The sequence below is a fragment of the Sarcophilus harrisii genome, chromosome 3, assembly GCF_902635505.1.
Source record: "Sarcophilus harrisii chromosome 3, mSarHar1.11, whole genome shotgun sequence".
Taxonomy (NCBI): domain Eukaryota; kingdom Metazoa; phylum Chordata; class Mammalia; order Dasyuromorphia; family Dasyuridae; genus Sarcophilus; species Sarcophilus harrisii.
Genome location: NC_045428.1, coordinates 332,102,390 through 332,122,336, shown reverse-complemented (window position 1 = coordinate 332,122,336; position 19,947 = coordinate 332,102,390). Strand labels below are relative to the sequence as shown.

Here is a 19,947-nt window from a genome sequence, read left to right as displayed (position 1 = left end):
ATTTAGCTCTACTTCCTCATCCCTGCTAAGATTAACCTACCCCCCTCTTTGTATTGGGCAGAAACTGGAAACCGAGTGGATGTTTATCAATTAGAGAATGGCTAAATAAATTGTGATATATGAATATTATGGAATATTATTGTTCAGTAAGAAATGACCAACAGGATGATTTCAGAAAGACCTGGAGAAATTCATATGAACTGATGCCAAGTGAAATGAGCAGGACCAGGAGATCATTATACACGACAACAAGACTATATGATGATCAATTCTGATGGACCTGGCCATCTCCAGCAATGAAATGAACCAAATCAGTTCCAATGGAGCAATAATGAACTGAACCAGCTATACCCACTGAAAGAACTCTAGGAGATGACTATGAACCACTACATAGAATTCCCAATCCCTCTATTTTTGTTTGCCTGCATTTTTGATTTCCTTCACAGGCTAATTGTACACTATTTCAAAGTCTGATTCTTTCTGTACAGCAAAATAACGGTTTGGACATGTATACTTATATTGTATTTAATTCATACTTTAACATATTTAACATGTATTGATCAACCTGCCATCTGGGGAAGGGACTGGAGGGAAGGAAGGGAAAAATTGGAACAAAAGGTTTGGCAATTGTCAATGCTGTAAAATTACCCATGCAGATAACTTGTAAATAAAAAACTATAATTAAAAAAAAAAAAAGATTATAACCTACTATTCTAGGAGATCAATACAAGGGCAAAAGAATGACTACTTGGTTAATGGTTCTTTTCAATAAATTATCATCTTCCATTCCAGTCTTTAAGTTTTCCTGATATCACTAGTTTTCTCCATTTTTCCCCTGAGATTCTTCCCACACTTTTCAAAAGACACAAACTACTCCTTTTCACTTGCCAGTCTCTATTTCTTCAAAATGAAGCCAAAGTCTACCAGCCCCAGGAAGTTCTACTGGACTATAAGACACTCCAAACCCATTAGCAGAAAGCTTAACATCTTTGCCTTGACTGTTTTTTTTTTTTTTTTTGGTAAAAAGAGTTATAAGGATGTTTTCAGCAGCTTTTTGAAGTTGACATCAAGGACCACAGCCATGACATCCTGAAATGAGACCTTTAGTGCCCCTATCAGATAGTGAATCCTGGGACCAGTGTACCATGGGTCTGACTCAAGAAACAGTATCTAAAGAGTTAGTTTCAAAGTCGAGAAAACCTGGGTTGTGGTCCTACTTCTGATATGTTAAATAATCCCAGACAAGTCACTTAAATCCCTGTTCTCAACAACTCTCTAAGACTATACATAGTCTTATATATTCCCAGAATCCTGGGAATCACAGTATCCCAAAAGCTCTAGTCCTGCTAGCAGTACAGTCTCTGCAGACATCCATCTGTCAACCTATAGGTAAAAAAGACCAAACCATCTACCAACTGTGATCCATAAGGCAGGAAAATCAGCTTAGTTAAAGCAAGGCACCCTAAGGGAGAAAGATTTATCTACCAAACAAATCAAACCACTGCTATCACCTCCCTCTTTACTCATTTGAAGATGGCTCAACAGCCTAATCCAATAGCTCTTGGAAGAGCAATGTCTCCAAGTCACCAGCCCTGCTCCCAGCCCAGTCCCCACTTCCACCATCCTAGGAAACAGGGAGCCCTGTAGGAGATGTGGTCTGGCAACTGCATCATCAGGTGCTATAGCTTCTGGAAAAAAAAAAAATTTATTGCCACAAAAGTCCTTGGCAAGATAAAATGAATCAGCATTATAGAAGAATATGATTTTCAATCATTTGAAATAACATTGTATGTTAATGCTGTAAAGTTACCCATGCATATAACCTGTAAATAAAAGGCTATTAAATTTAAAAAAAAAAAAAAAAAGAAATAACATTGTAGAAGATATATCATTATCTGCTTTGCTGCTGTGCCTTAAAGACCATAGAAACCTATTATATGTATTGTCTCCCCCTTCTAGAAACTGAACTCTTTGAGAACAGGGATAATCTTAACAGGGATAATCTTACTTTTCTATTTGTATCCTCAGTGTTCAGTACAGTTTAGTATATGATAAGTTCTTAATAATGCTTTCTCACTTTATTCATTAATTAATTCACCACACACTCATTCATAAGTCACAGAGAAGGTACGAATTAGCTTTAGTATAGGAAGTTTTCTAAGCCAAAGAAATTGGGTTTATCCTCTGATGTACAGGAAGGCTCCTACCTGAACAACAGGAAATATATGAATGAAATCCAGCCCCTGGATCTGATGGGGCTCTAGGCGGTGGGGGCACTTCATCCTTGGCAGGACAGATACAATTTTTTCTGTCAAGGCACTGTTGAAAGAAAAAAAAAAAAAAAAACAAGAAAAGGATGAAGAGACAACAAGTGGCTTTTGATTAATCTCTGGATACAGTTTTGGAATAATATTCATAGTAGATAGGAGAGAATGGACTTTATAATAGGATGGTTTGGGGTCAATTTTGGGAAGAATATACTGGCAGAGTCATGACACAATGGGAACCAAAGGAAATCGTAGAATCTCCTACTTGAGAATCTTTTCCAGAAATAAGAGAGGAGAGGGAGAGAAAACCTCTTTCTGATTAAGACAGAGATATGTGATAAACTGAATATAAATCTCTGCTTATGTGGATGTATATGTGCATATATTTGCATGTAAATGTGTAATTTCTTTGTCTAATAATTTAAAGATAGTTTTGCTTAAAAGAGGTGTTTTCTAGAACCAAAAGTTCTAGGTTCGAGGTTGATGAACAACATCAGCCTTCAACAACTGACTGTGTGCTTCTATAACAATCTATGTAAGATATGTTTTTTTTTTTTGGTGGTGGTGTTTCTTTTTGGTTAAAAGACACATTCAAGTTCAGCAAGAGGAAAGCTCCCTCTAGTGTCTGCAGATTTCTTAGTTTAACAAAGAGTACCACTGGAATGATAAACTATTCTGCAACTTAAAATGAAAATAAACAAGAAAATAAATTTTAATTAAAAAACAAACAAACAAGGATCTGGGACTTCATTGTCATTTCCTGGCCTTTAAGCAGTCTTTGCCCAGACTCTTCTGAGAGGCAATACATTTGCCTGGTTCTTTAATCAGACAAAGATATTTCACACTTTCCCAGTATCTTTCTCAAAATCCTATGTTTTTCTTCTATAGCTAATGTTCTTAGCATTTTATTAACAGTACCTTCACCAACAGCATGGAGAGATGAGGAACTAGGCTGGAAGGAAGAAACTGAAGGAATTCAAAGTTGGAAAAGACCTGGGAAGTCATACTGACTGCTACTTGTTCTTGAAGATTTCAAATGAAGAAAAATGAAACATTTCCATTTCACTCATAAATAGTTCTAATTATTAGGAAAATTTTCCTTAACCCAAACCTAAATTTCCTTTTCTATAATTTTCCCCATGGTTTCTAGTTCTGTACATTAGGACAAAGCAAAATAAGCCTAATCCCACTTCCATATGAGATCCTTCAAATACTTGGAGATAATTATCTCTAACCCTTTCATTTTACAAATTAGGAAAATGAGGCCCAAAGAAATGATTTGTCCACAATCAAATGGCAAAGGCAGGATGAGAAACTATGAGTCTTGACTTCTGTCAGGTGAACACCAACATCTGAGCATTACTGGGGAGGAAACAGTGACATTCACACTGGGGAAAATGAAGCAGTACTTTTCCCACCCTTATAAGACTCATCTGACTCTTACTTTCAATCAGTGATCCATCATGCCTAAATAAAGTCTTGTCAGTAATAGGAATAGCCTTTTTTCCCTCTGTTTAAATATCTTATGACAACAGCTCTATACCTTAGCATCCAAATGGATCCCACCTCTCAGACCTTCTCCTACCCTTAGTGGAGCTGCAAGAATTATTGTTTAGAGATGATGGTGAACACTAACATCTGAGCATTACAGGAGAAGAGGGTCTTATGTTCCCAAATAGCAATACTACCTATAGATTTTTTCATTCTTTTTCAAACCTGAAAAGGGCAAAACCTGCTTAAAAGAGACATAAATCCACAGATAGTAAATGGGTTAGGAGGTATCAAGGAAGGGAAAGGTTACCATGGAAGGTGGGTGCCTTGTTGGGATTGGTGGGTCCAGAAGGAAAAGTTTAATGTCAGGGTCATTCCTTCTACCACCACCACATAAAATAAACTACTTGCTATCTTGTCACCATCAAAAAGACTAAGAGCCTATCATGGTGCCAGTCACTATATTTAAAGGAGATTCTCACATCAGTGGAAATGAGCTCAAGGATTACCAACTGAATTGTAGATGCTTAATAAATGTTGACTGAATGAATATTAGCCTCAACAGTAAATAATTAGGAAGTTAAATCTGTTGAATAAATTAATCAATCACATAATACACTCCAAAGCCAGATAAAGGTGATTTTTGGATTATTCAGTGCTTTGGGATTATCTGTAGCATTCAAGGGAAAATAAATAGAATGTTTATAGAATGTTCATAGAATGTTAGAGTTGGAAGAGACCTTAGAGATCATTTAGTCTAAGCTCCTCATTTTACAGTTGGAGAATGTGATGCTCAAAAAGAAGTAACTTGCCTAAGGAAGCCTGGTCAGTTAGGTGACAGAAAGAAGTAGAATCAACTTCTGATCCATAAATATCAAAGGCTCAATTATGTCACTTGAGGATGATCAAGCTAAATTCTTAGCAATCTAGTGGGAAGGTATTCTTAGACAGAAGGAAATCAAAATAGAAAGGCAAGTATTTCTGAGAAAGATTAACAGGGAGGATAAAAACTTCCTTCCCCACACCCGTTTCCTAACCCTTTCTACCCTGTCCTCTCCAAATCCCCCAATAACCTCCAATCCACTCTAGAGGAGTCTCTTACCTCTAGCTGAAGAGCTCATAGAGATTTGGGTTATCTATGTGTTCAGATGGTCATAAAGATTTGGGGAGTTCAGTATCTGAGGCCCTCATTTTACTTTGAGTTATACAAACCAACTTTGCCCAATACAACCCGAATTCCCTCTGGTCAATAAGAAGTATTATTCAGAACAGATAACTTCATAGCTAACTCAATTAGGAACTTACATTTTTTGACCTATTGTAGAGTTTTCCTGAAACAGTAAGTCAACGTCTATATCAAAGTTGCAAGTAGTGATACACCAAGTCATTCCTCCTACTACCTGGAAAGCATAAAAAAAAAAAAAAAAATTAATTTTCCCTTTCAGTTTTGATGGAAAGAGTGGTGGTGGGATAAGGAGAGATCAGAAATATTATTAACTTCCTATATAATTTATGTATGATGTATAACCTATATCATATTGTTTGCCATCTTGAAATAGGTCAGGAGGCAAAAAATATGGAACTCAAATTTTTTTCACAGTGTATGCTGAAAACTTTACATGTAGTTGGAAAAAATTAAGATATTATTTTTAAAAATATCTATGTATATTCTGTGTATGTATTTATGTGTAAGCATAAAGACATGAGTCTTCTCTACTTTAGTTATAATTCACCCAAAACATAGATTAAAATCAGTCACTCAACATATATTTATGGAACTATTCCTGGACATTGAAATAAAACAAGAACTATGTCATGGGCCTACTCTGGAGGAACACAAAGAGCCTGTGCAGGGAGACATTTGTTCATAAGAAAAAGGAAAAGATATAAGAGGAAAAATGAAAATGCCAGTTGTCTCAGCTGTCTATCAAAAAAAAAGGGAGAAAGGACCTATTTGCACAAAAATATTTAAAGCAACTCTTTTTATAATGGCTAAGAACTGGAAATCAAAGGAATACCCATCAACTGAAGTATGTTGAAACAAGCTGTGGCATATGATTATAATGGAATATTATTGTGCTATAAGAAATGACATGTAGTTGACTTCAAAGTTGGAGATATGTACTTCCCAGGGTTAGCCAAAGAATATAACCTAAGGGATATGTAATCAACTAATCAGAGGGTGGGACAGATGGGCTATATCATACTCTCTCTATAATTGCCAATTATGTGCTTATCTCCAATAGAACTATATTATCCCTTTCACCTATTAAATCAACACTCTCACTTGGCTCAAGTGGCTTTTCATGGCTTTGCCTGGGCATTGGTCCCTTAGGTGGGTTATTGCCCAACTTAAATCCAGGAACCTGCAGCACCTGTTTGAGTGATACTGACCCCAAGCATCACTACCTCTTGGTCCCAGGTGTCTGTTCCTGTGGCAGGGCTGAACTCTGTACTCAGGAGAAGTGGTCAATGAATAAAAATGTTCTTGTTTTTGTTAGGACAGAATGAAAAAGCATGGATGGATTGTAACCTGTAATGTTGATCTCATCATATTATCTTTTCCCAAAAACTACTGGAGAGAACTTGCAAATACATCTATTTGTTACTATTATTCTGGATGGTCACTCTCCTCTTTTCTGGTTAGTTGGCTCATTCTTAGGTTTTACGTTTTAGAATAAGGTACAGTATACTGTATGAGGATGCATTCTGATGGAAGTGGATTTCTTCAACAATGACCAGATCTAACTTAGTTTCAATTGATCAAGGATGGACAGAAGCAGCTACACCCAAAGAAAGAACACTAGGAAATGAATGTAAACTGCTTGCATTTTTGTTCTTCTTCCCAGGTTATTTATACCTTCTAAATCCAATTCTCCCTGAGCAACAAGAAAACTGTTCGGTTCTGCACACATATATTGTATCCAAGATCTACTGTAATCTATTTAACATGTATAGGACTGCTTGCCATCTTGGGGAGAAGGTGGAGGGAGGGAGGGGAAAAATCGGAACAGAAGTGAGTGCAAGGGATAATGTTGTAAAAAATTACCCTGGCATGGGTTCTGTCAATAAAAAGTTATTTAAAAAAAAATAAAAAAAAAAAATAAATGACTTTGAGGAAAAAAAAATAGAATAAGGTACAGTAAAATCAGAAATATGATTTTTCATAAAGATATACTATTACTAAAGATGCCCAATTATCACATTTGACTTACTGGGTCTCTAAAAATTGCATACACTGTAATTCAATAACATTCTTTTAAGCACCTATTATGCACATTGTATAGGTCTGGGTGAATGCCTTAAAAATTTTTTAGAATGAAGAATTAAAGGTCAATCCTAGGCTTGGCTAATTATTTTTTGGTAGTGTCAACCTAGGCAAAATTATGAAGAAGGAAAACGCCACAATGAATGAATTCATAGTGTACTGTCCTTTTTCTCTTGGCTGATTTTTATGGCTATCCTAGAAAAACTGTAACTTCCATCAAGATGATGCTACTCAGGAGGACATGTTCTTTAAGTTCTCCAAATGCTGGAATAAGTGGCAAATAGTCATCTATACTCTCTAGTGTGTAACGTGTGATGTCCCCAAAATCTTGGTGAGAACTTTACTAATTTAAAACTATACTAAGGCTTTGGGGACAATCTGAATCTACCATATGAGTGGCAAAGATTAGAAGAAGAATTATTTACATTATTTCTTTGTAGCACTCTTGGTCAGGCACCTTCAATGATCACTGCTGCCTCCAAGTGAAATTTTAGCCCTTGGTCAGGCAAGTAAGACCTATAAAAATCAAGCCTAATTTTTTCTTCTTACTTCTCTACAAAACTCCCCACTTCAGTCAGGTTGATCTCTTCACTACTGTCAGTCTATCCACTTACTCTTTACCTACATCATGTTATGTATACCCTGAGACAACATAAGTTTTGTGATGGATGTGATTGATTGATTTTTGTTGTATGCTCAGCATTGAACACAATGCACTGCATATAGCAGATAATAAAAATTTGTTCAGATAAAATAAATTTGTACCATTGTTGACAGCTGTACCCTCAGAATGGAATGTCTCTCCTTTCTTTTCTGGCCATCTAAGTCCTAATAAACCTTTTAGAACTAGCTCACATTTCTTCTTTCTTCACCATTCGAGGTGAAAATTATTTTCCCTTTCTCTGAAGTCTTAAAGGATTATTGCTTAATATTGTTAGTTATTATGTATAGGCCTCAACTAGAGTGATTATTATAATATGCTTATTTATTTTAAATATAGTACTATATTGGTAGATTACATATATATATATATATATATATATATATATATATATATTTAGAGAGAGAGAGACATATTGTGCTTATCTGCACCCTAAAAGGAACTTAGTAAATAAGGTATTTGTTTACATATCGAATGGGGCAGCTAGATGATGCAGTGGAGTCTTGAAATCAAGAAGTTTCATCTTCTTGATCTCCATTTCTTCATCCAGCCTCAGACACTTATTAGTTGAATGACCCTGAGCAAGTCACTTAATCCATTTGTCTCAGTTTCCTTATCTGTAAAATGAGCTAGAGTAGGAAATGGCAAACCATTCCAGTATTTCTGCAAACCAAATGGAGTCATGAAGAATCGAACATGACTGAAAAGTGACTGCATGACCACAAAAACTGATCAAATGTACTTAATTCATATTCACTGAATGCTTTAAGGTGCCAAAAAACATTTTCTCTAGAGTGGAAGCACTATCCTAAGGCCTTGCTACATGTAACTAGGTTAATTTTTCCCTAACCAGCTCTAAAATTGTCTTCAAGGTTTAAGTGGTTGACTTCATTTCTTGATCTCCTTAGTATAAAAACCACCAGGAATTAAGGGGCTAGGAGCATCTCTCTCAGGCTTCTGTCTAAAAACCAGGAACCTGACTAACACCAGGACAGGAGAGCTGGGTATGCTCAACAAATATCCTTTACTGAATGTTCATCTCTAATTGTGGCTAATTAAATCTTCTTTTGTTAACTGTTTGGGCTATTAAGTGTTTCATTTCATTCCCACCTCTAGCTTTTATTATCAGACTAGCCTGATCTGTTCTGGCTTACAGCAACCTAACAACAACCCTATGAAGAAGGTCGTACAAGTATTATTATACTTGTTTTATTGGCAGGAATGAGAATTATTAAGGTTAAGTAATTTATTTAGAATCAGAAAACTAGTGTTAAAACTAAAAATCAAAGCCATGTCTTTTAACTTTGATTGTAGGGGGATTCCCTACATGATGTTACCTCTCAATAGTTATACATACTGGAAAGTGGACTTTTTGGTTCTTTACCACTTTCTCTTTCAGTGACAAAAGTTTGTATTCTGGATCCCTGGATGAAATTTTATGACCCTAACTAGGAAGGAGAGCAGCTCTTATGGCTGAAATCCAGAAATCACATTTAGATTTTCTTCATTTAACTCAATTGTACGCTGATCTCTGGATGCTAGGATAAATTCAGAACTGGAATTGACCTCAGAGGTCATCTCATCTGACAAATTTTACAATTGAGGAAACTAAGACCAGGAAAAAGTGTGCCCTAAGTATATCACTAGTAAATAGACTCGAGGTGTCTCAAGAGATACTTGTTGGGAATTTTTCCCAGGCAGCATCGTAGCTCAGCAGGGGGTACAGCTAGGTCCAGAAGTTAGTTATTCCAAAGTGGGACTGATTAGCCCTGAAAGTCATGCTGACTTGGTAAATTAGAAGTACTTTACTTGAGGAAAAGATTATATACTCTAAAACAATAATTCTGTGATATTTGAAACTTTCATTTTATCATCTTTAGTTGTTAATAAGGCCCTTAGAATTGGGGAAGGAGGAAAGGGGATAATGGAAGATAGGGGAACTGCAAAGTGGAGGAAAAAGTAAAATTAAACCCTGTCTCTGCTATGCTAAGAGGGATAAGGAAGGCCTGAATGGTAAGAGTAATTAAATATTCACATCAGTAATAGAAACAAATGGCTCTCTCTGCCCTACCTAACCCTACAGTTTAGAATACAGACCTAGCTCAGATTGAGATAAAAAAGGAAAAATGGAGGTAGGGCTAATTTAGGGGTGAAAGACCATAAGAACCAATCCCTTCCTACCCTGAGGTTGTTTCTTTATAAAACCTTTTAACCAAAGGCCCTGGAGTTACCTTAATCATATGCTATTTTTATTGGATGGTTCCCTAACCTTATAGGAACAAATTAAGTGATGGTTACATTTATATTTTTAATAACATAATTAGGACAGTTATATAAATATCTCCTATTTAATGTACTCTTGATAAAAATTTGTTGAAAGACAGTTCAGTGATATGCTGTGAATGACTTTGCTATTCTCAACAATACAATGATCTACTACTCTGAAGGACTTATGATGAAAAATACTATCCATACCCAGAAAAAGAATTGAATACAGATTGAAACATTTTTTTTAAACTTTATTTTTTAAGGGTTTTTTGGAGGAGATCTATATTTTCTTTCACAACATTATTGTTATGAAAACAATTTGCCTAACTTTAAATGTGACTTCTCATTGAGGGAGTGGGAAAGAAAAGAGAGAATCTGGAACTCATAGTTTTAAAAACAAATGTAAAAAATTATTTTATAAGTAATTGTGGAAAATAAAAATATTAAATAAAGCACAAGAAAAAAAAAGATAGTCCAAGAAAGGGGGAGAAGGGGGAGGAAGAAAGAACAGAAATGTTGAGTTAAATTTGTCTACTATATAGCTTAAGTTGGGAAACACTGGACTAGATAATGACTAAGATCTCTTCTGGGTCTTAAAGTCTCCTAATTTCTCATGTACCTACCCAACTTGATCAATTTATATAAGAGAAGAAGCCATGATTTGGGATTCTTTGTGCATTTCAAAGTGTCAGATTCTACCATGAAAATAGAAATAGTTCAATAAATGTATTTGAATGGCATTATGTAAAGAAAATGGACAAATCTGAATACTTCTAAAGCAACTGAGAGTTGTCAAGTGCTGGGGGATGGGACAGAGGAGCAAATAGAGAACAGAGAAACAGTAGGTAAAATGGCTATTATCTTCTACTCCCAGTGTCATCTTATACTAAGCTCACACAAAAAATTTTCTTCTTACCTTGTCAAAGGGTGACAAGCCTTTAATTCTTGCCCTGAAATATCCAGCTGCAACCAAGAGCTCCAAAATTTCTGCCAATTTGATGTTTTGTTCTTCATCTTCTCTCGTTTCCACCTAAAAGGAGCCCCCAAAAAAGGAAGAAAAAAAAGAAAAATGTCAGATGGATGATTTATTTTCATTTGATATCAAGGTTTGATTAACAAGAAGATAATAACACAGGTACACTATCCTTCAGTGTACTCTTGCTGATAATTAATACAATGACTACATAGTGAGTTTCTATCATATAAAACACAGCACAGCGGAGGACCTTCAGCATAAGAAACACAACATGTGACACTCACTTGTCCACAAGAAACTTAAAATTTAAACAGCTAGAGCAATAAGACAAATATGCAATGAACAAAATAATGCCAGGGAAATAGATTATATACTTAAGCACCAAATAATTTAGAGCAAGAGAGAAATCATTATAGAGTATGGTTAGTCAGGAATGATTTCCTAAAAGGCAAATTTTAATTTTGTAATATTCCTTTACATTCTTATCCCTACAGCTAGAACTCTGATTAGTTCATTTTTAAATTATTGCACCAACCTCCCTGATTCCAAATCCTCCCTCCACCAATCTATCCTGTTCTAACAATTCCTTCCCCTAAATTGTCACTTCATTACTCCCTATTCAACAAATTGGGCTTTGAAGGAATAGTTAATTCTCAGTTTTCAAGAGACTGATTATCTAGGAAACTAAGGGGTTTCAACTCCTTGGTAGCTGAACCATAGAGATTCAACCACCTAGTTTGTTTGGTTTTCAAGACAGTTGAGACCCAGAATTGTAACTAAAGATACCTTTAATAGTATTTTTATGGCAAAGGTACATTCTGCTTTTGAGCAATATGATATGTGAAAATTTAAATTTAAGCAATAAACTCATTCATTAAGTCAAAAAACATTCAGTGCATAGTGCTAGACAATTGAATAGATGTAAAAGTCAATTCAATAAACACTCATTAAGTACTTCCTATGTTCATGGCACTATACCAAGAAAATTTTCTTGTGGGGATGTTCTATGTCTTAGAATTTAGAGAGGAATGAGAAATCAAAGAACTGAAGGATAAGTAAGAGAGAGGAACAGAACCATAGCTTTGCAGTGTAGGTCTAAAAAGCCTCAAAGTCACTAAATATCTTTTACTGTTTTTATTAACTGCCTCTGTAGTTAATAACTTTTATTAACTGCTCTCTCCAATCCAATTTTTAAAAAGTTTAAATCTAACATCCAGATGTTAACTCACTTTTGGATTCTCCCCTTCACCTCCATATCCAGCAGGTCACCAATACATTTTTCATTATTCCTTTATAATATTCCTTTACATTCTTACCCCTATAGTATTCTAGCTGGAACTCTGATTACTTCATATTTAAATCACTGTAACAGCCTCTTACCTAACTCCTCCTTCAACCAATGCAGTCTGTTCCACAAACTGATCTTCCTAAATTGACACTTTATCACTATTTAAAAATTTCTGATGGTTCCCTACCACCCATGGGATAAATTCAACTGTATTGTAGTGGAAAAAATACAAAAAGTGGTACAAATCCCAACTCTGACACTACTTAATTCTACCTTAACCTAGCCTCATTTTTTTATATATAAAATGAGAATAAAATCTGTCCTGAGGAAGCTGCTTTGGGTATCTTTGAATAATATATAATTGAGTCATTATTTCCTCTTATTCTGTGAGAGTCCTTTGTGCCAACTAGACTGTCTGAGCTCATTCTTGAGTTTTTTTTTTTTTTTTCCCTCACACTCTCTCTGCTCAGTTTGGAATATATTTCCCTTTCTGCTTTGATTAAATCATATCAGTTCTTTAAAGCTCAGTTTAAATATCTCTTTTCATTGACTTTCCCTGATCACTCCATTTGAGACTCCTAAACATAGCAGTCACTCTCTAATCCTCACTTAAGTCTTGAATCACACTCCAGATTTTTCTTCCTCTTTACCCTTATACCCTCTTCCTTCTCATCCCAGAAAAATCTTGACTAAAGCCCCATTCTCCTGCTTGCTAACCTACTCCCTAAAAATATTCTTTTAGGAAGGGCCTCTACCATGTTTCACCTCACTAGCAAGTGAATTCTGAGAGTAGCAGACCAAGTATAGATAGGAGGGCACTGCTGGAAGCAACAGTTTGTGTGGGTCTAGAGCAGTGGTATCAAATTCAAATAGAAACTCCCTACCTACAGCATATCGACTTAGAAAACCACATATTAACATTATTTATATTCTCCCATCAGAGGAGCTAGACAGTTCAGTTGACAGGAGTACCTGGCTTGGAGTTAGGAAGACTCATCTTCCTGAGTTCAAATCTAGCCTCAGACACTTGGTAATTGTGTGACCCTGAGCAAGTTACTCAACCCTGTCTGCCTCAGTTTCTTCATCTATAAAATAAGCTAGAAAAAGAAATGGCAAACCACTTCAGTATCTCAGCCAGGAAAATTCTAAATGGGGTCACAAAGAGTTGCCTATGACTGAAACAACATTGTCCACTGCATTTTTATTTATTTTGTTAAATATTCCCCAGTTACATTTTAATCTGGTCCAGAAAGCACTTAGGAATATTGCAGGTGCAATGTTTGCATATCTTGCTGCCTTTGGTCTAGAGGGACAAATTATCAAGATATGTGAATGAAGGAAGTCTATCAAAGAAATGGGAGGAGGGCGAGCAAATATAATAAAGATGACAATATTACCTAAACTAATCTATTTATTTAGCGCTATACCAATCAGACTCCCAAAAAACTATTTTAATGACCTAGAAAAAATAACAACAAAGTTCATATGGAAAAACAAAAGGTCAAGAATTTCAAGGGAATTAATGAAAAAAAAATCAAATGATGGTGGCTTAGCTGTACCAGATCTAAAACTATACTATAGAGCAGCAGTTACCAAAACTATTTGGTATTGGCTAAGAAATAGATTAGTTGATCAGTGGAATAGATTAGGTTCAAGGGATAAAACAGTCAACAAATATAGCAACCTAGTCTTTGACAAACCCAAAGATCCCAGCTTTTGGGATAAGAACTTACTGTTTGATAAAAATTGCTGGGAAAATTGGAAACTAATATGGCAGAAACTAGGCATTGATCCATACTTAACGCCATACACCAAGATAAGGTCAAAATGGGTTCATGACCTAGGCATAAAGAATGAAATTATTAATAAATTAGAGGAACATAGGATAGTTTACCTCTCAGACCTGTGGAAGGGAAGGTTTTATGACCAAAGCAGAACTAGAGATCATTACTGATCACAAAATAGAAAATTTCGATTATACCAAACTGAAAAGTTTTTGTACAAACAAAACTAATGCAGACAAGATTAGAAGGAAGCAATAAACTGGGAAAATATTTTTACAGTCAAAGGTTCTGATAAAGGCCTCATTTCCAAAATATATAGAGAATTAACTCTAATTTATAAAAAATCAAACCATTCTCCAATTGAAAAATGGTCAAAGGATATGAACAGACAATTCTCAGATGAAGAAATTGAAACTATTTCTAGTCATATGAAAAGATGCTCCAAGTCATTATTAATCAGAGAAATGCAAATTAAGACAACTCTAAGATACCACTACACACCTGTCAGATTGGCTAAGATGACAGGAAAAAATAATGATGATTGTTGGAGGGGATGTGGGAAAACTGGGACATTGATTCATTGTTGGTGGAGTTGTGAACAATCCAACCATTTTGAGAGTAGTTTGGAACTATGCTCAAAAAGTTATCAAACTGTGCATACCCTTTGATCCAGCAGTGTTACTACTGGGATTATATCCCAAAGAGATTATAAAGAAGGGAAAGGGACCTGTATGTGCACGAATGTTTGTGGCAGCCCTTTTTGTAGTGGCTAGAAACTGGAAACTGAATGGATGTCCATCAGTTGGAGAATGGCTGAATAAATTGTGGTATATGAAAATTATGGAATATTACTGTTCTGTAAGAAATGACCAACAGGATGATTTCAGAAAGGCCTGGAGAGACTTACACGAACTGATGCTAAGTGAAATGAGCAGGACCAGGAGATCATTATATACTTCAACAACAATACTAGATGATGACCAGTCCTGATGGATCAGGCCATCCTCAGCAATGAGATCAACCAAATCATTTCTAATGGAGCAGTAATGAACTGAACTAGCTATACCCAGAAAAAGAACTCTGGGAGATGACTAAAAACCATTACATTGAATTCCCAGTCCCTATATTTATGCACACCTGCATCTTTGATTTCCTTCACAAGCTAATTGTACAATAATTCAGAGTCTGATTCTTTTTGTACAGCAAAATAATGTTTTGGTCATGTATACTTATTGTGTATCTAAGTTATATTTTAATATATTTAACATCTACTGGTCATCCTGCCATTTAGGGGAGGGGGTGGGGGGGGTAAGAGGTGAAAAATTGGAACAAGAGGTTTGGCAATTGTTAATGCTGTAAAGTTACCCATGTATATATCCTGTAAATTAAAGGCTATTAAATAAAAAAATAAAAAAAAAAAAAAAAAAGAAATGGGAGGGCAGGGGGAATCAGAGCTCATTAGAAAAAAACAAAAACAAAAACAGGTATCTAAGAAAATATCACTAATAATCTGTGTGACTGTTTGCTCTACAAAATCTTTTATGAAGAAAAATCTCTATTTTTCTCACCTACATGTTGAAAGCATCTGCAGTGGTGATATGAAAAGTAACAGACTGTGACAAATAATATGCTAAACTGGGTCTTATTACTCCAAATCGCAAAACTGACTAACAGGTACAGAGAAAATAAGCTTTCACTTAAGATGTGTTGACAATGCTACTTTAAAGGTTTTTCTCCAAAAAAAGTTGCCTCTCATGCATAAGATAAAAATCTTAAAAGATTTCCATTTTTTAAAAATTTCAATATATATATTCATTGAGGCTTACAGCAGGAATCACAGGATCACAGATTTAGAGCTGGAAGGAATCTTATAAGCCATGCACTCCATCACTTCCATTTTAGAGATGACAAAAATTGAGGCTGAGAGTAGCGAAGTCTACTTGGCCAAAGTCACACAAAGCAGAGTGAAGATTCAAGCTCAGTTTCTCTAACTATTCAGTATCATTTCGATTTTAACATGCTCTGTTAGCAAAGATGTATATACTAGGAAAAGATGATGGACATCCACTGTAGAGTCCAAATCAAGAGCGATTCCTTCTACTTGCCAATATCTTCCAACACAAGGGTTTACAGATGGTATTAATGCCTGGATCAATGCAAAATTTCCACAATGAGAATTATAATCACTCAGAAAAGCTTAGTCTAATTCTCTACATGGGGAAAAAACCTAGTGGATGAAGAATGTCTACTGTCCATGGTCTGATACGTGACTAGAACAATCAATAGTTCTGGCTCATCAATGCATGTCTTGAATAAATATTTCAAATGAACAAATAGACTAAGAGCAGGAGAGTAAGATGGACTGAATTTTTGGAAATGATTTAGTTTTTAATGGCTCCTTTCCTCCCCCAAGTTTCTCCCTAAAACACAAACCAATCTTTCTTTTTTTTTTTAATACCAATATTCTAGAGATCCTTTATAGCTATAAAATATGGGATAACAGTTTTCAAAGAATTAAAGTTTTAGAGCACTAGTGGACAGAAAGGCTTGAATGAATTGCAGCAGATTACCATAGGGGAATTGTACAACAGATGGGAGAAAAAAAGATATAATCAGAGAAATATATGACAGAAAAAAGGTGACCCTATTAGGTAGTGAGAATATGGAATTACCAATGCTCAGTTTTGGGGTTTTATGGGGACCCATACAAAGATATACAAAAAAGAATTTTTTACAAAATGAGAAGGCATGGATGATTTACAATCCATACTGTCCGAGGGGAAATCACTGAGAGCTGGAAAGAATTTTAGAAGTCATCTAATACCATATCCTCATTTTACAGATAAGACAACCTAGGTACAATAAGAGAAAATGACTTGTCCATAAATAAAATCACAGATTCATGAAAGAATCAAAATGCGTTTACATTTTTCCAGCTTACACCAAAACAGAAAGCAGAGAGGCAGACCAGAAACTGATTGAGCATTTACAAAGAATAATTAATTGAAATGAAAATTGAGGACATTTTCATTGACTGTCCTCCATTCCTAGAATTCTCTCCCTCTTCATTTCTACTTCCTGGCTCTCTCTCTCCAAGTGCCAGCAAAAATTCCCAAACCTTTTTTTTTCTGTTGATTATCTCTGAGTTCTCCTGTATATACTTTGCTTGCACATAATTATTTGCATGTTAGCACTACCTTGAAGATGATGAGGAAAAGCATATGCCACTGTGTTTATGCCAGATCTCTTATTAAGTCAGCTTTGCTTCCAAACATACTAATCATCACCTCAAGAAGTAGAAGGCTTGCTGGTTGTCCTCCTGCTCCAAATATTCCCCACTTCAATATATTCACCACTCAGCCATCAAAGTGATCTTCCTAAAGTGCAAGTCTGACCACTGCCACCAATCCCTCCCCCCACCACACCTCTTAATCAACTTGCGCCTCCCTAACATTCCAAGTAAAATCTCTGGTATTCAAAGTCCTCACAAACTGTCCGCCCCACCTTCACGTCAGTGACGCTCCATCTCCCAATTCTAGATGTTTTCACTGGCAGTCCCTCAAGCCTGAAACGCTCTTCCTCCTCATCTTCGCTTCTTGTCTTCCTAAAAATTCCATTTAAAATCCCTCCTTCTATAAAAAGCCTTCCGAGATCCCCCATAATTCTAGCGCCTTCCCTCCATTGATTACTTCCAATTTACATAGTTTTGCATAGCTTGTTAGAACATAGTTGTCCGCATGTTATTTTCTCCATAAACTATAAGCTCACTGACAGCAAGGACTTTTGCCTTTCTTTGTATCCCCAGATCTCAGCCTGGCACTTATGTTTATGGGCTGACTGGCTGCGTAAAGGCGCTAAGTCCAGTCTGCTTTTTCTCAGCGTCGACTTGCGACGGGAAACTTGCTGGAACAGAAACTGGGCCGCTTCGCTCATCAGCATCCTCTCCAAGAGAAAGCCCTCTCTCAGCGAGGCTCCAAATCTCAGAAATAAAGTATCCGTTAGCGAACTTCTTGCCCCTCCTCCCAAATGACCCCGTTAGTTTTCAGCGTAGCCCGGACTACCTCGCAGCCGCCAGCCCCGGCAGGAAACCTGGGTTTTTCGGGGCTCCGGAAGGGAAGACAGGCTGACACACCCCCCTCGCCAGACGGGAGGCAGCGGGAGCCGAGAAGAAAGAGCAGCGATCTGGCAAGGTCACCCTTGCACAATCATTCAACCCGAATCACCCAGAGGACTAAGTCGCAAGTCTCGTGATCGCAGATAAAGGGAAGGCGCCTCGGGTGCCAGCCGGCGGCAGCGAGACCGGCGGCAGCGAGACCGGCAGCCGAGGCTCCTGCCCCATTCACGGGCTCGGTAGGGGTTAGGAGCGGTGCCGTGAGTGCCCCGGGCATCCAGCGATCCCAGAGCCCGCCCCGGACCCTTCCCGGGGCCCGAGAGGCTCGGAGAAAACCCGGTGGCCCGGCAGCCGGGAGGGGCGGGGGCTCAGGGCGCACGCCTCTCCCGCTCCTCTCCCCGGCTCCCCAACGTCCTCTCCGCGACTGGCAGACACACCTGGCGATGGGGAGCAGCGCAGGATGGGGCCCCCTCCCCACTCGCCCCTCTCCGGGGCACACCCAGGAAACCTACTCCCCGAAGGCTCCTAACAGGAAGGGGGGCGCGCTCCGTACCTCCTGCGGAGCCTGGGGCTCCGGCCCCGGGGGGGGCTCCATGGCCCACCCACCCACGTCGGGACAGGCGGCTGCAGCACAGCCCAGGCGGGGGAACCACCAGAGGAAGTTGTCCCTTGTTCGGAGCTGCTACCGGGGTGGAGTGCAAAGAGAAAACTTCCTCCGCCCCCAGCCCAGCCTCCTCGCGCCTGCCCCGGCCTGCGCACGCGCACCGGCGCCTGCCCCAGCCCGAGAGCGCGCGCGCTCCGTCCCGGGTTTCCCAGGCTGCCGGGAGCTCCCCGGGAGCATCGGGCATCAAGTTCAAGTTCGAGAAGTGCCCGCCGAGCGCGCGAGGAAGGATTTGCTGGAGTGGGTCGCTTGCCTGGAAAAGCAGGCGCGCCCTCCCTCCTGCCCCTTTGCAAAATAAGACGACACGTTCGCCTGCCAGCGAAGCATTTTTGATGGGGGGAGCTTGGAGACCAGGCAAGGCTTGGCTTCCAGGGCCGACCGTGATAGGTGATTTATACGTGCGCTAGACTCTCAGTGCTAGAAATGTGCTGCAATAGAAAGCATGTTGGAATCAGGGGAGCCAAGTTCAAGTTCTAATTTTCCCGCCGTGTGAGTGGATAAAACGCTTCATTTCTCTGGGTTTTAAGTTCCTGGTCTGCAAAGTGAAGAAGTGGGACCCAGTGAACCCCCACGTGTCCCTTCTCGTTAGTTCCAACCCCTTTGTTATAAATGTAAGGGGGAAAAAGCCCTGAGGTGTAGGCCGAAGGTGGCACTGACCATGTAGAGCTTTCTGACTCCAGGCTTAGTGGTCTTTTTTTTTTTTTTTTTTTTTCCCATTTTACTGATTTATTTAAATTGTTTGATCTGCTTTTTTTTTTTTTTTAATTTAATAGCCTTTTATTTACAGATTATACGCATGGGTAACTTTACAGCATTGACAATTGCCAAACTTCTTGTTCCAATTTTTCACCTCTTACCTCCCCCCCACCCCCTCCCCTAGATGGCAGGATGACCAGTAGATGTTAAAAATATTAAAATATAAATTAGATACACAATAAGTATACATGACCAAAACGTTATTTTGCTGTACAAAAAGAATCAGACTCTGAAATATTGTACAATTACAGGCTTAGAGTTCTTAAGAAACGAGGCTGTCCCGAATCTTAGTTTCTTTATGTGTAAAAGGAAAATAACAATTCTTGTACTGTTTGTTTGAAGGGATTTTAAGGAAAACTTATAATTAGAGAAATGCAAATTCAAGCAACTCTGAGGTTCCACTTCACATCCATCAG

General features: G+C 37.8%; 1 protein-coding gene across 2 annotated transcripts in view; it reads right to left on the bottom strand.

Annotated features, from left to right (window-relative positions):
* Positions 1–18,826, bottom strand: part of CCDC93 (coiled-coil domain containing 93) — a 116,759-nt gene extending 97,933 nt beyond the window's left edge. The window contains exons 1-4 of one of the 2 annotated variants that reach the window (XM_031959979.1): positions 18,668–18,826; positions 10,872–10,985; positions 5,064–5,158; positions 2,208–2,319 (exon numbers count right to left, since the gene is read on the bottom strand). In XM_031959979.1, the coding sequence (XP_031815839.1) occupies positions 2,208–2,319; positions 5,064–5,158; positions 10,872–10,985; positions 18,668–18,709 (363 nt within the window). In that variant the 5' untranslated portion in view covers positions 18,710–18,826. The remainder of the gene's footprint in view (positions 1–2,207; positions 2,320–5,063; positions 5,159–10,871; positions 10,986–18,667) is intronic. The other variant, XM_003763798.4, reaches the window with a different exon arrangement.
* Positions 18,827–19,947: the final 1,121 nt, after the last annotated feature.